Source organism: Anomalospiza imberbis, chromosome 8 (assembly GCF_031753505.1).
Source record: "Anomalospiza imberbis isolate Cuckoo-Finch-1a 21T00152 chromosome 8, ASM3175350v1, whole genome shotgun sequence".
NCBI lineage: Eukaryota > Metazoa > Chordata > Aves > Passeriformes > Viduidae > Anomalospiza > Anomalospiza imberbis.
This window is the reverse complement of record NC_089688.1, coordinates 22126591-22140013: the sequence shown is the minus strand read 5'-3', so window position 1 is coordinate 22140013 and position 13423 is coordinate 22126591. Positions and strand designations below refer to the sequence as shown.

The following is a 13423-nucleotide window of genomic DNA, read 5'->3' as shown; positions in this document are numbered from 1 at the left end:
GAAATAGCAACCAGCCAAACAGAGCTCAGGGGATAGGATATACCGGGGAAAGTGGGTTAGAGGGAAAAACGTGCTCAGGCCCATTCACACTGCCACACACAGCCCTGGGTGATGGCCAGCAGCCCAAAAAGGTTCCTGGAGAGTCAGAGGCTTTGGAAAGATCAGACTTGCTGCTTACCCAGTCCCACAATGGTAACTCCCCCCACAGCCAGAGCCCATCCTTTTAAGGCTCTGTTTGGTCTCCAGGCAGCTCTTTGTATTGAGCTTTCAGTTCCTGGACCACAGTCTGTAGAATGCTGGACCATTTTGCTGTCCCACGTCAGGTCCATTGCTCTCTAGATCTGCTACTTTCTTACTTAAATGACTGTTTACTTAATTTTCCCCAGTTTTCAATGCTGACTTTTCCAACAACCAATAATTGCCATAAGATAAATCCCTTCCCAGTCCATACCTACCTCCTCAAGGTGGCAGGCGACAGCCTTAAGTGCCACATCCTAACAAGGGCCACCTGCTCCCAAGCTTGGGTTCACCCAGCAGCATCTGTGGCAAGCTGAAAACACACCTGGCAGCCTGACTCTTAAAATATGACACACTTGATATAAAAGCTTTTTAACCTTAACAGCTCCAGCCTCTTAGCAGGAGAAAATCTATATTTACAGGACCACCAACAGCATGGCTAAGCTCAGTGTGCACCCTGTCCCCCATGCAACCTCCCAGAGCACCCATGCAGAGCACCCTGCAACCACAGCACCCTAAAAAGGATACCCAACCCTCTGCAGAGACCCCTTGTTTTTCCTGCCCTCCCATCTCAGCCAGCTGACAAATACAAAGACAGAACAGTAGTGTGCATAGCGATTGTGGTTAGATTTTATTGGTTTTTTGTTGGTTTTTTGTTTTGTTTTTTTTAACTCATATAATTGTTATAATACAAAATATACAGACTGGAGATGCCAAGCGGGTTGTGGGTCACCATGCCCTGGGGCAGGGGGTCACACCATGCGACCTACAGCGTGAGGGGGGAGGTGGCAGGTGCTCCACATGGCAGCGAACAATGGGTACCCCAGAGAGCTGGGAGGAGGGAGAACAGGGCTGAAGAGATGGAGGGGTAAGGCCCTCCCACCCTTAGGAGAATGCAAGTGGGAGCTCAGCCCCACAGCAAACCTGGGAACAGGTCTGTGAGATGAACAGTGTGTTGAATGAACCTAAAAAACACATCATGTCTGCGAGATAAATAATGTGTCAAATGAGCTTAAAAAACATGTGATGTCTGCAAGGGCTGGGACAGGGATGGTCCCCCGGGAAGCAGCCCCTTAGCTTTGGCTCAGAGCCCCAGGGGTTAAATTCTAATGTCTCCAGCCCCAGGGCCGCAGCCTGGGTCTGGCCCAGCGTGGTGCTGATCCCAGATATCGCAGCTCAGGCCAGCCCAAACCACCCCTGGCCAAGGATACAGGGTGTGGAGCTGCAGTCGGGGCTCTCAGGGCTGGGTACATTCCCAGTGCCTGTGAAGGGCTTCTGGAGTTGGCACGGGATCATTAGCCCAGGGGCATCACTCTCCCAGCTATGACTTGGAGTGGTATGTGGGCAGGACAGGCCTGTCTGCACACACCCATCTCCAAGGAGCCGGTGGTGACAAAAACCCAGAGTCTCCATCCCCAAGGTCTCCAAGCAGCCTCTCACATATCCATGCTGGGAAAAGGAGTAGAGTCCCCTGCTCCAGGGTGACCCTCCAGCCTGCCAGCAGCATGGCAGTGACTCCTGTCTAACCCCAGCCTTGACTTTCTCCTCCAGGAGCTGCCAGCTCAGCCATGTCACCAGCACAGGGCTATCCTGTGGGGACACCTCTCTGCATCATTGCGCATTCCCTCGTCCCCGGGGCAGCAGGTGGGCTGGGATGGGCCAGGGCACAGGAGCAGGGCAAGGTCAGCAGCTAATGATGCCAGGAGCATGGCTGTGAGCCCTATGGGACCAGAATGGCCACCAGAGATCAGCCCATCTCCCTCTTCCACTTGTCCCCATACCCTGGCTGTCACATCCTCAGGAAGGGTTGGAAAGAGTGTCTCTCCACTAGAGCCTCAAAGTGGATCCCTGGGGTCCCCCTGTGCCAGCACCCCAAACCTGAGGGACAGGGGCTGAGGTTGCAGCTCTCCCACCCCTGCATCATCCATCCTGGGGGACAAGTGTCACAAGTCACCTCAAAGTCTCTTTAGCCTCCCCTCTGCCCCTGTCAGGAAGAGCCTTGTAGGTCTGACCAGGATCCCTGGGATCAGGGGATGGTCCCCATAGCTCATGCAGCAATGAACCCCAAGGGCTCACGTGGCTGCCTTCTCCAGGCACAGCCCCTCTGCCCACCCACTGGCCCAGGACAGGGAGGGTGGCTGGTGGCTCACAGTGGACACACCAGACACGCTTCCCACAGCAGGGCACAGCTAGGGCAGGGGAGGAAGCCGAGGCACTGACTGTGCCCATTGCAAGACTTTACTGGTTTTTAGACTGTGTTGCTGGAAGATTTGGGCTGGAGCTGGGACTGGGGGCTCGTGGGGCTGGGGAGGATCAGGGTAGGCGAGCTGTGGCTGCACAGGGTGGTGTGCACGGGAAAAACCTCTACTGCAGCCCAAGGATGCATCTTTCCCACCAGGATTGGGTGCAGGGAGGTCCATCCAGGTAAAATTCTCATCCTGTGCCAGCCATGCCCATGCTCCAACATCTGGGAGCACCTGCTTGGGATTCCCCAAGGAAAGCAGAGCTGGGCCAGGGGAAAGGGAAGATCTCAGCACTGACTGCATCTCACGGAAGGAAGGCCCCTTTCCATGGAGGTGTCTGTGCGGCCAGAGGAGGGGAGTCTCACAGGAGAAGTCAAGAGAGAGAAGAAGGTTCTGGGCCCAGTGTCAGGAGAGCTCATCTGAAGGCAGGTCTGGGAGCTAAATCACGCTGTCGAAGAGCTGCATGGATCGCATGATGTTCTCATCCTGTCAGGAGCAGGTGGGAAGCACGCAAGTTGGGCACAGAACAGTAATCTGAGCAGCTCCCCCAAACCTAGCTTTACCCTCATGGCAACTCTGGGATATGGGACATGGGACAAGAGCCCCAGGGATTACAGGCAGTTTCCAAGCCCTACTGGGATCCATGGCTCTCCTCATCTGCACAAGGATGTTGGCATGGGTACAGTTCCCAAAGCAGAGCTCCAGCCTTGCCCCTGGGAGCCCTGGCTTCACTCCCACTCTGCAGGAAGGAAGCAAGAGGGACAAAGGTCCCCAAGGAAGAGGGTGGTGACCTAGCTCAGAGAAGAGTTGCTGGTGACTTTACCTTCTGGCAGGACTCCAGGAACTCCTCGATTGTCACCACGCCATCCTTATTCCGGTCCATTTTCTGCAGACAAGCACAGCACAGGGAGCATAGCAGGGACAGCCCCAGCCCTAGGGAGAACCTGGTACCCCTTGCCCAGGTCCCACAGGGGCTGGACACAGTGCACCCCTGGCCCCAGGCATGCCCAAGCACCAACAGGACCAGCACAGCCCTGCTTCATCCCCAGAGTGGGGTGTTTTCTACTGCACCAACTGCAGCTCTGTGCTGGAGCTCTGCTTCCCCATGGGCTCATGCTTCCTGAGGATGTACTCAGCTCACCTGGAAGAAGTTCTCCACGTGCTCCCGGGGTGCTTCCTCCCGCATGGCCGGGTAGGTGTATTTGCCCATCATGTCATAGATGGACTTCATGATGTCCAGCATTTCCTGATGGGAAGGGGAGCAGGGTTGCAGTGTCAACATGGGGCTCTGCCTCCACCTGGTCCCCAACCCACACCTTTTTCTTGATGCTCCTGAAGGACCTGTGGGGTGCTCAGATATGTTTGTGCTGGCTCTGTGCACAGTGTGGGACCATGTGTGGATGGAGCCCCAAAGCTGCACACCACTCATCCACCCTCCATCCCAGAGTCACACCAGTGCCAGGAGGCCAGGAGGGACATTTGCAAAGCTGAGCTCAGTTAAATATTGATCCCCTGCGCTCTCCTCCAGAGTTTAGCCAAGTTCTGCCCTTGTCCCTGCCAGGTGCAGACTTGCACTGGTGCCGGGGACCAGTCTGGACCCCCATCCCACCTCTTTGGTGATGCAGCCATCTTTGTTCAGGTCATAGAGGTTGAAGGCCCAGTTCAGGCGATCATCAATGGTGCCCCGCAGGATGGTGGACAGCCCAGACACAAAGTCCTGCAAGGATGGACAAGGCAGGCAAATGGGAGTTACAGCCACAAAGGGCCTCAGAGACACGGAGTACAGCCCTGCTTGATTCTCCTGCAGAGAGGAACTCAGCCCCAAAGCTGATATGCCCTGGGGCTGGGCTGACAAGGCAAAATGTTGGGTATCAAAAAGAGTTGGGGGAGAAAACATTGCTTAACTCTGTACATTTCCCACACTACTCCCTTGGGTCACAGCAACCAAGATGACAATGTGTTCAGCTAAAGCCTGAACAAGACCCAGCTATGCCAGTCTGGGTCCCTACACAACCCTACCCAGAAAATACAGAAAGCCCCTTTTTTTTGCTTTTAATTGGTTTTCTGTTGCCTCTGGAAATTTAATAAACTCCACTAGGCCTGCCAACTCTTCATCCATCTGCAACAACAACACTGCTGACCCCAGTCCATGGTCCCTCGAGGGCTGTGCTCTCCTTGCCCTGCTGCACCCCATCACCCCTCCTTGGCCACAGCTCACCTCAAAGCTGACGGAGCCATCATGGTCGGTGTCGAAGGCATTGAAGAGGAAGGTGGCGTAGGTGCTGGAGTCTGCAAGGAGACAGAGGGCATGAGGGGGTGCTGTGTGACCCTCTGCCCCACAGAGGCACCCATGTGTATGGGGACAGGGACGGGGATGGGCACTCACCTCCTTGAGGGAAGAACTGTGAATAGATCTGCTTGAAGTTTTCTTCGTTGACAATGCCGCTTGGGCACTCCTGCCAGGACAAGGTCACAGCATCACTTCCACATTGCAAAAAAGGGCTGAGCACCCCCTACAAACCTGTGGCAGCCTTGCCTTGTCATCCAGCCCTGTGCACCTGGTGGAGTGGCTAGAAAGGCTGCTTAGAGCATCTCCCTGATTTTTTGGGCTGCACCCCTCACTGGAGGAGCTCTGAATCCCAGGCACCCGGGAAGGGGGCTCTCTGCACCCAAGCAAACAGAGCACAGGATCAGGTCTCCCCACTGAGGTCCCTGGAGGTAAGATCAGGCTGTTGCCTTATATAAACTTCAACCCCAAAAACTTTTCACAAACAAAACAGTACCCCGAGGTGGACATGGCAGCAGAGGTGGGGACTATCAAAGCTGGTCAAGGAGTACTCACATTCTTGAAGCCTCGGTACAGGACTTGCAGCTCTTTGCGGGTGAACTTGGTCTGCTCCTGCAGCTGCTCCAGCCCCTCGGGGCGGTGGCAGACGGTGGAGAGCTCAAACTCATCCTCAACACTGTCTGCAAGGAACCCAGGGGAAGAGAGGGTGGCTGAGGCCAGCACTGTCCTGCCCTATCTTGTCATGCCAGAGGGCAGAGAGGCACCTTGCACAGCACATGCTGTCCTCTCACACCTGCCCAGGTTGACACATTTTTGGGGTGCTCTGCTCAGCCAGAGCTGGGTCTGTGCCAGAAGAGGACACTCATAGACACCCTGGCTGCAGACCAGGACTGGGTAACAACCCAACTCCAGTACAGCCCAGGCTGGGCACAAAAGAAGTGTGAAAACCCCCCAGTGCTGAAACCCTCCCTGCCTGCCCTTCTCCTCCCACCAGCACAAGCATCTGCCCTGTGGAGTTCAGCCCCTTGATGTCCTGCAGGAGACATCCAGCAGGAGAGTTGCCCCTCAGAACCCCCAGCCCCAAATGCCGCCCACCCCCCCCAGCCTTTCCAGATTCTTTTCTACCCACTGTGCTCCCACCTTCCTTGATGGCTTTCTCTCCACCATCTGCCAAGATGCACAATCCCTGCCTGCAGCAACCAGCACCCCTAGACCCCACTCAGCCAAGAGGGGCACAAGGCAGGTACTCCCTCTTTGTGGGATGGTTCAGACCCTGCCGCTCCATACTCACCTTCTCCCAGAGGGGACTGGCTTGCACCGTGGAGCTGGGAGAGATCCTGACCAGGGGCTTGGACTCACCAAGGAACCAAGCACACCCAGCACAGGGGGTTCAGGGACTCTGCACTCACTCCCTGCTCAGCCTCTTTCATCGCCCCATGACACCTCCATCTCCAAACCAACCCTCAGCTTAGAGAAACAACTCCCCACCCCTTAGACCAGTGCCAGGAGGGCCCTGCTGCCCCAAGCCAGCTCCCAAGCGGTTCTTGCCGCTGTGCATCCCGTGGGAGCTGCTCCAGGGAGACGAAGAGGGAGAAAACCAGCCTGTGAGCAGGTAATGACAGAGGTGGGTGCAGAGCCCATGGGATCGGACCCCTCCAGGGCCGGGCTGATCCTGACAGCCAGGGCAGGGGAGAAGTGGAGGCGTCCCCTTCCCGCAGGCAGGGCCAGGGTGGAGAGCAGGCAGCAGCACTGCCGGGGACAAACACACACAAAGGCAAGAAGAAGCACTTGCTTTCACTGAGCGAGGGGATGGATTTGGGCCGGCAGCAGGGCAGCAGTTTGAGGAATCGCTGCTTCAGCGCTTTTTTAGTTTGGACTGGCGGGTTGCCTGGAAGAAAGAAGGAGTCACCAAGCAGAAGAATTAACACAGCATCAGCCCCCGGTCCCGACGGGCAGCAGGGATGGGCACCCGGCGCAGGGTGATCTGAGCAGAGGCAGCACATGCAGCGTGAGGCTGGAGAAGCAGGAAGGCAAAACGCAGCCCAGGCTCTGGTCGACCTTCCTGCTCAATCCCAGGACAAACCCAGCACTGGAGTATCCATCCTTGGGAAGGATGAGGACAAACCTGCTAGGCTACCCACACCCACCACCTCTGTACACCCCCATCATACCAAGGTGCCCTGGAGACTCCCAGGAGCACAGAGAATCAGGAAATGGCAGGGCCAGACTCTGTCCTTTAGCCTTGAGGACAGTTACCTGCTCCCTGGGGACCCTCTCCGAGGGGCTCTGCAGGGAGGCAAGATAGAATGAAGCCCAAGAAACAGCCTGTGGCAGAGCCAGGGCATTGCATCCTCCCTAAGTTTGGGCTGGGTTTGATCCTGCTGGCACCCACAGGCTGAAGACAAAGCATGCACCGGACCCCCCATGCAGCCCAGACTGCAGCATGCACCCCACCCCAGTGCAACACTGGGACCCAAGCCCAGGGACCTGCTTTGAGACAGCCAGAAGGGGAACGGGGCTTTGCCTTGGCCAGGCTACAACGCTGGGTGAGGGACTCCCCACACCAGCCTGGCCCATGGCCACTGCATCCAAGTCGCCCTGCAGTAATAGTAGGTCCCCTCACTGTACCGACCCCAGTGCCACCCCCTGTTCCCCCATTTGGACCCCAATGGTTTCACTCAGCCCCATCAGTCCCAGCTGGTGTTGCCCCATGGCTGCAGACCCCCTCCCTCCCTTCCCACAGTGTCTCAAGCCAGCAAACTCACGCAGGACTAATGCTGCAGGTAGGGAAAGGAGGAAGAGAAGGGGATGAAGGCCATGCTGGGCTCCAGCCTCTGAGGGGAGGCAAACACCAGCATAGGGACAAATGGGACAAAAGGTGCAAAGTCCCTTTGGAGCTCTGGTTTGTCACTGTGTTTGCTCCAAGCATCCTGTACATCTGCAAGGAGCAGGTCACAATGTCTATGCATCCTGAGCCCTGGTTTTGGGGTTGTTTCTCTAGGGTTCTACAAATAGCTTCCAGAGAAGCCCTTTCACAGCCCTGTGGGGCTAAGCTGAACCCCAGATGCCAGGAAAATGGTGTTGCATGGTACCCCGCTCCAGGACAGGGACATGGGTCTGCACCCAGCAGCCACTTCTAGGCAGGTTGGCCCCAAAGTGCCTACAAGCAGAACGTGGGACCCTCTGAGCTCACACCAAGGCAGCTCCATCATTCTGGGGGATGGAGAATAGCTCCAGGAGGTCATGGATCCAGCAGGACATCACAAAAAGCCACTCAAAGAGGGCAAATTCTCCCCAGGGATGTGGCATCCCCAGCAGAGTGACAGTGAGCTGCAAACCTATGGGGATAAACAAACACATCCCCTGGTATTTATCAGGGGGTGACAGGGGCAAGGGTGAGGACCAGGGTCTTGGCACTGTCAGAACAGCACAACCTGGCTCCTGGCTGCTCCAGGGTTTGCAGGCAGGTGAGGAAAGAGGACTTTTCTTTCATAGAAGTGGGCACCAGTTGTACATAAACCATGATTTTGTCAAAGCTACCCTTCCAGGGCTTTAATTTGCAGAGGGAAAGGGAAATTGCACCTTTCAGCCTTCCAAGGATGCTCTGGGGCCAGGTCCCTCCAGCAGAGCTGAGCTGTGGGAACAGACCTGACAGGCAGAAGTATCCCCTTTGCTGAGAGGGAAGGGACAGGGTGGTCAGAGCAACACTCCATGCCGGGGTGATGGACCCGGGAGGGAGCAGGGCAGGAGGGAAACCACACAGCGAGAGAGATGCAACAGAGAGTAAACTGTGGTTGGACTCACAGGGGCAGCAGGTATAGGCACGTGCAGTAGGTCAGGTCGGGTGCAAGTTACACTTTAGTTTGTTATAAAGAAGGAAAAAGAAAAAAAAAAAAAAAGAACATGGGCGTTTTCTCAAGGAGGAAACCGAAGGGGGCCTGATTCCAGGGTCCCCAGGGCAGGGGAGGGAGCACATTCAGCACATGCAGCTTAACAACAGGAGAGGGGTGACCAGGACAGGGGTTTTGCTGTCCTGGCTTTAGCGAACACAAGGGCTCTGCTGAGTAGGACACACCACCCTCTTTCTGTCCCCAGCATCCAAACCACAAGCAAGTCTGGGAGCTGCTCCTCCTTGCTGGGAAACAGCTCAGCCCAAAGATGAGGAGCAGTGCCCAAACATGTGCTGCCACTCTGGACACAAGGGACATTGCAGCACGAAGCCCTCTCCCTGCCAGCAACAGCTCCTTTTCCAGATGCCACTGTGCTCTCCACCCTTCTGTAAGGGCCATCCAGCGGCCGGCACAGAACAGAAAGGGCTGGCAGTGTTTTATCTGCGGCGGGAGGGCTGCCGGGTTAAGTGCCTTGTCGCTTCCCATGTATCACTCTGCAGCTCAGCAACTTCAAAGCAGACACACACACACAAGCCGAGATTCCATCCCTGAGTAGCACCAGAAAGGGAAGGAATTTCCCATCCCCACCTCCACACGCTGTTGAAATAAATCCTGAAGGCTGGCTCCGAAGGGACCTACCCTGCCCCAGCAATGATTGCCATCAGGATGGCCACGGGCCACTTTGTGTCGAGCCACCAGCAGCTGATGTGTCCTTGGAGGCTGGATCCAGCCAATGCTACCGTGCTGAGGGCTACCCAGTGCTGGGCTGACACCCCCCTCCCACGGAGGACCCAAGCCTGGGCTGCTCCGTGGCCTCCCCAGAGGAAGAACAGGAGACAGGTGCATAAAAATGTCCTTGTCCTCCCATAGAGCCACAGCCACCAGTGTCCTTCCAGTGACAGCTGGGTGGGGAGAACCAACCCACCCCCTCCATGGCACCCTCCTGCTAGAATACACCCTCAATAACAAACCAACAGGCAGTGCCAAAACTCCCCCATCACCCTCAGTAACCTGTCAATAAATGCATGATCCTGGTGGGTGGAAAATGTGCATCCCACGACAAGACCCCCTGCAATGTCACCAGCCCCAGGGCACAGCACCGTTCCAGGAGGGGAGCAGAGCACCAGCAGCCCACCAGTCATGCAGCACTCACAGCCCCTGCTTGGCCCACTGGGACAACACTGGGTCAGTTGGCAAGTCAGGAGGAGCTGGTATCCCAAGGCTGATCGGAACCCAGCTGCCCCTAAAACCTGTGGCTGACAATCATCCCTGTGCAGGGCTCAGCACTCGGGGAAGTACCCAGCCTCAGGCAGTGCCATCAACCACAGCTCTCTGGGGTCTGCAACAACATCAGCAGGAGGAAGAGTGAGTTTCCCCTGGGGAGAGGTCAGGATGTGTCCCCCCAAGAGCAGCTCTGCAAATGACCCTCATCAGTCAGCAATGCAGAGCCAAGTGTAGCAAAGGTGCCAGACGGTCATCCATCAGAGGAATGAAATCACAGCTGGCATCTCCCTGGGCCAAAGAGTCCCTGTCCTGGGGGTGGGACAGAGCTGGGAGCAGCAAAGCTGCCAAGTGAGCTGCAGTTCGTGGGACAGCAAAGGCTCAGGACCAGGATATTCCCTGGTGCCAGAGGGAGAAACAGCACAACCCTTGTGCTGAGCAGTCCCCAGTGGGGCTCGCAGCACTGCTGTCCCCATTCCCATCCCCAGCCTGTGACAGTGCTCCCAGATAGCCTGGCTGTGACCAAAGGAGATGTTGCAGAATAATAATTTCTTCAGACCACACCATGTACAGAATATTGCAAGCAGCGAATGGGACAGGATGCACATCCCAAGAGAGAGTGGAGCTCAGGGGCTCCCCAAATGGAGCAGACAAAGCTGCAGGACTGGGAAAGCCATATGCATCACCCTGCTGCAAAACCCACACACAGGGACACATCCTGCCCCCATCAGCACCTCCTCTGGCAGCAGGAACCAGCACATCCAAGGTGCCAGAGGAGCTACCCAAAAAAATGCCCCAGCAGAGCAGCAGCTCCTCTTGGCTGCAAGCAGTGCGTACCACAAGAGAGCTAGGGCTCTGCATATCCATTACCCAGATGCCATCCATACCCTCCACAGTAAGGCACAGGGACAAAAAGTGGAAGTGCTTCAGCCACACCCTAGCCAGATCCCAGGCAGCTCAGGGACATCCTCCATCAAAAGGAGGTTGAAAGCACCTCCTGGGCACAGCGCTCTCCTCTCCTCCCCTCCCTCTGCTCTACTATTAGTTGTTTCTCTGACCACTCCTGGCCACACACCTCCCATTCCAAAATCTGGCTGCCCAAGGGGATGTGATCTGCAGTCCCTTCATTTCACAGCATCCCCAGTGCCAGCAAGGAGGCAGAGGGGATGGAGGCAAACCAGCCCCAAAACACATTCATGCAAAGTCTATTGGCAGCCGTTGTCTGAGCTGGGACTGTCTGTGGCACCTTCGAGCCAAAGGAAACCAGGCATCAGCACCATGCAGCTTCCTGCACTCCCACCCTCACCAGGCACAACCAACAGGTCGTGTATCCATTGCTCTGACATATTTTGGGTCCTCTTCTTTGGCCACATCCAGCCCTATCCTCAGTACCCACTTGCTAATCCAGGAAGCTCAATACCCAGAGCATCCTCTTCCCTCCCCAACCCTGGCACAGCCCCACAGGGAGGGCTCACCTCTCTTCCCATGTTTTCCCCATAGCCACCAATTCATGTAGCAGTGAGAAAGCTTTGCCCTGCATGGTGCTGCACCCCACATTCATGGCTCTCTTCTCCCAGCTCACATTTATCTCCTCAGCCCCAGTTACCTGCAGTGCCTTTCCCCATCATCTGACAAAGCCCAGTCCTCTGCATCCCATTGCCCTGAGACTCCAATAGCCCAGACAGTGTCCATCCCCCAGCACCGCACACATCACTGGATCCCAGTGCCTCAAGACCCAGATATGCCCCACCATAAAGCTCCCAGACACCTTACATTTCTAGCATCCTGCACCCAACACCACACATTCCAATGTCCACAAATATTCCCACCCAATATCCTAATACTCTGAAACACTCCCCAGACACCCTCACTTCCCCAGTTCCCTACACCCTAATGCTGCCAGACACTCCAATGCCCCCCCCCCAAAAAAAATGCCCTAAACCACAGTAATCCTTCAGAAATTCCCCTAAGCACCCTGCAGCCCTTGGCATAGGAGGAGCACCTCCACCACCACATCCCCATCTCATTGCAACCACATTCCCATCTCATTGCAACCCCATCCCCATCCCTGTCCCCATCCCACCTCCCTTGGTCAGGTCGATGATGCCCAGAGCATGGAGTATCTTGAGGCTGGAGCAGAGCAGCAGGATGATGCCCACCGTTTGCAGCCCCTGCAGGTCCCAGGGTGCCTCAGCAACCGCCATCCCCCAGACACACAGCCCCAGCCGGCAGCTGCTCTGGCAGCAACAGACCCAGCAACGCAGGAGAGGGGAGGGCAGGGGAGGAGAGACCTGCCTTGGCCCTCCCTCTTCCTGCCCTGGCACCCTCTGGGGTCCCTGGGGGCACCCAGGCTGCAGAGAAGGAGAGCCCATGAAACTGCCCAAAGGACTTAGGGGTCAGCTCTCCTGCAGGGCACCCCTGCACTACACAGCCTGGCACAGGAACCTGCAAAGGGGTGCACAATGGGCACCAGTGGGTGCATGGAGGTGGAGGAAGCTCAGCCACACTGACTTCCACCCCAACAGCAGCTCGTGGTGGCACTGGAGCTGAGCAGTCTGCAGGGACCCTTGAGTTCATCACACGCTACTGGGATACTGCTGTCACCAGCCTGGGGACCAGCTCTGCCTAGGAAATCCCCTCTGCCGTAAACCACCATCATAAACCACCAAACCTTCCCCCCGAAAGTGTCCCCACCTTGCATGGCACAAGTTCCCTGCCTTGGAGCTCAGCCTTGTCCACTGATCGCCTCCACAGACCTCTGCAGCCTCATTTCATCCTTCTTCTTCTGTATCTCTGCACCAGCAAGTCAGTCACAGCCACAGCTGGGACTGCCAGCCCTGGGTACATTGCCTGCTGCTGAAAAGAAATGTGCTCCACAGGGTGCTGCCTGGAGGGAGGGCAGAGGTCAGGGACAGCCAGGGCGGGTGCTCCCCACAGCCCACCCAACGTCCTGCTTTGAGGGCAGCCTGGCAACAGCGGTAATTAGAAAGTTGCTTTCAGTTGTCTTTGCATCTCTCACCTAAAAGCTGCTTCTGATGTGGCCACCTGCTGCCCCAGCAGTACAACAAGCCCCAGGGCAGGCACCCATGGGGGAATGAGACATTTTCCTGTATCTCTGGGAGGGGATGCTGTAGCCAAGCACGGATGGCACATCTGACATCCCAATAACAGCACTCCAGGGACCATGGACTCCATACTCCCTAGAGCCCAGTCCAGGCCACTTCCATTCCCAACTGTGCCCAGTCCTGGCGTCTAATCCTGCCCCTCACAGGGGAGTGGTGAAGGAGATCCTATTGAGCTCCCACAGCACCCTGCAGCCCAACACAACCTTACACTAAAGAGTCACAGCCTCTCCCACTGGACTTGAAGACTTCACCCTCCACCAAGAGAGCAGGACTATAAAGAAGGGCAGTCCTAATAGGCTCCTTTGCTCTCTACATTTCTTGCTTTTCCTCCAGCCTGTGGTTTTCTCACCTCCCTTTGGCTGAGTGATCTCCTGCCCCTCCATCTGCTGGCTCAGAGCCCATCCTGGGACAGAGTGGGGG

At 56.4% G+C, this 13423-nt stretch overlaps 1 protein-coding gene across 8 annotated transcripts in view; it reads right to left on the bottom strand.

Moving 5' to 3' along the window:
- Nucleotides 1–942: 942 nt before the first annotated feature.
- Nucleotides 943–13423, bottom strand: part of KCNIP2 (potassium voltage-gated channel interacting protein 2) — a 43772-nt gene continuing 31291 nt past the window's right edge. For 6 of the 8 annotated variants that reach the window (XM_068197897.1, XM_068197896.1, XM_068197900.1 and 3 more), the window contains exons 2-8: nt 5323–5447; nt 4867–4936; nt 4699–4769; nt 4090–4197; nt 3622–3726; nt 3304–3366; nt 943–2966 (exon numbers count right to left, since the gene is read on the bottom strand). In XM_068197897.1, coding sequence (XP_068053998.1) covers nt 2919–2966; nt 3304–3366; nt 3622–3726; nt 4090–4197; nt 4699–4769; nt 4867–4936; nt 5323–5447 — 590 coding nt within the window. In that variant the 3' untranslated portion in view covers nt 943–2918. Of the gene's footprint in view, nt 2967–3303; nt 3367–3621; nt 3727–4089; nt 4198–4698; nt 4770–4866; nt 4937–5322; nt 5448–6555; nt 6656–13423 lie in introns of all 8 variants that reach the window. The other 2 variants (XM_068197892.1, XM_068197893.1) reach the window with 1 other exon arrangement.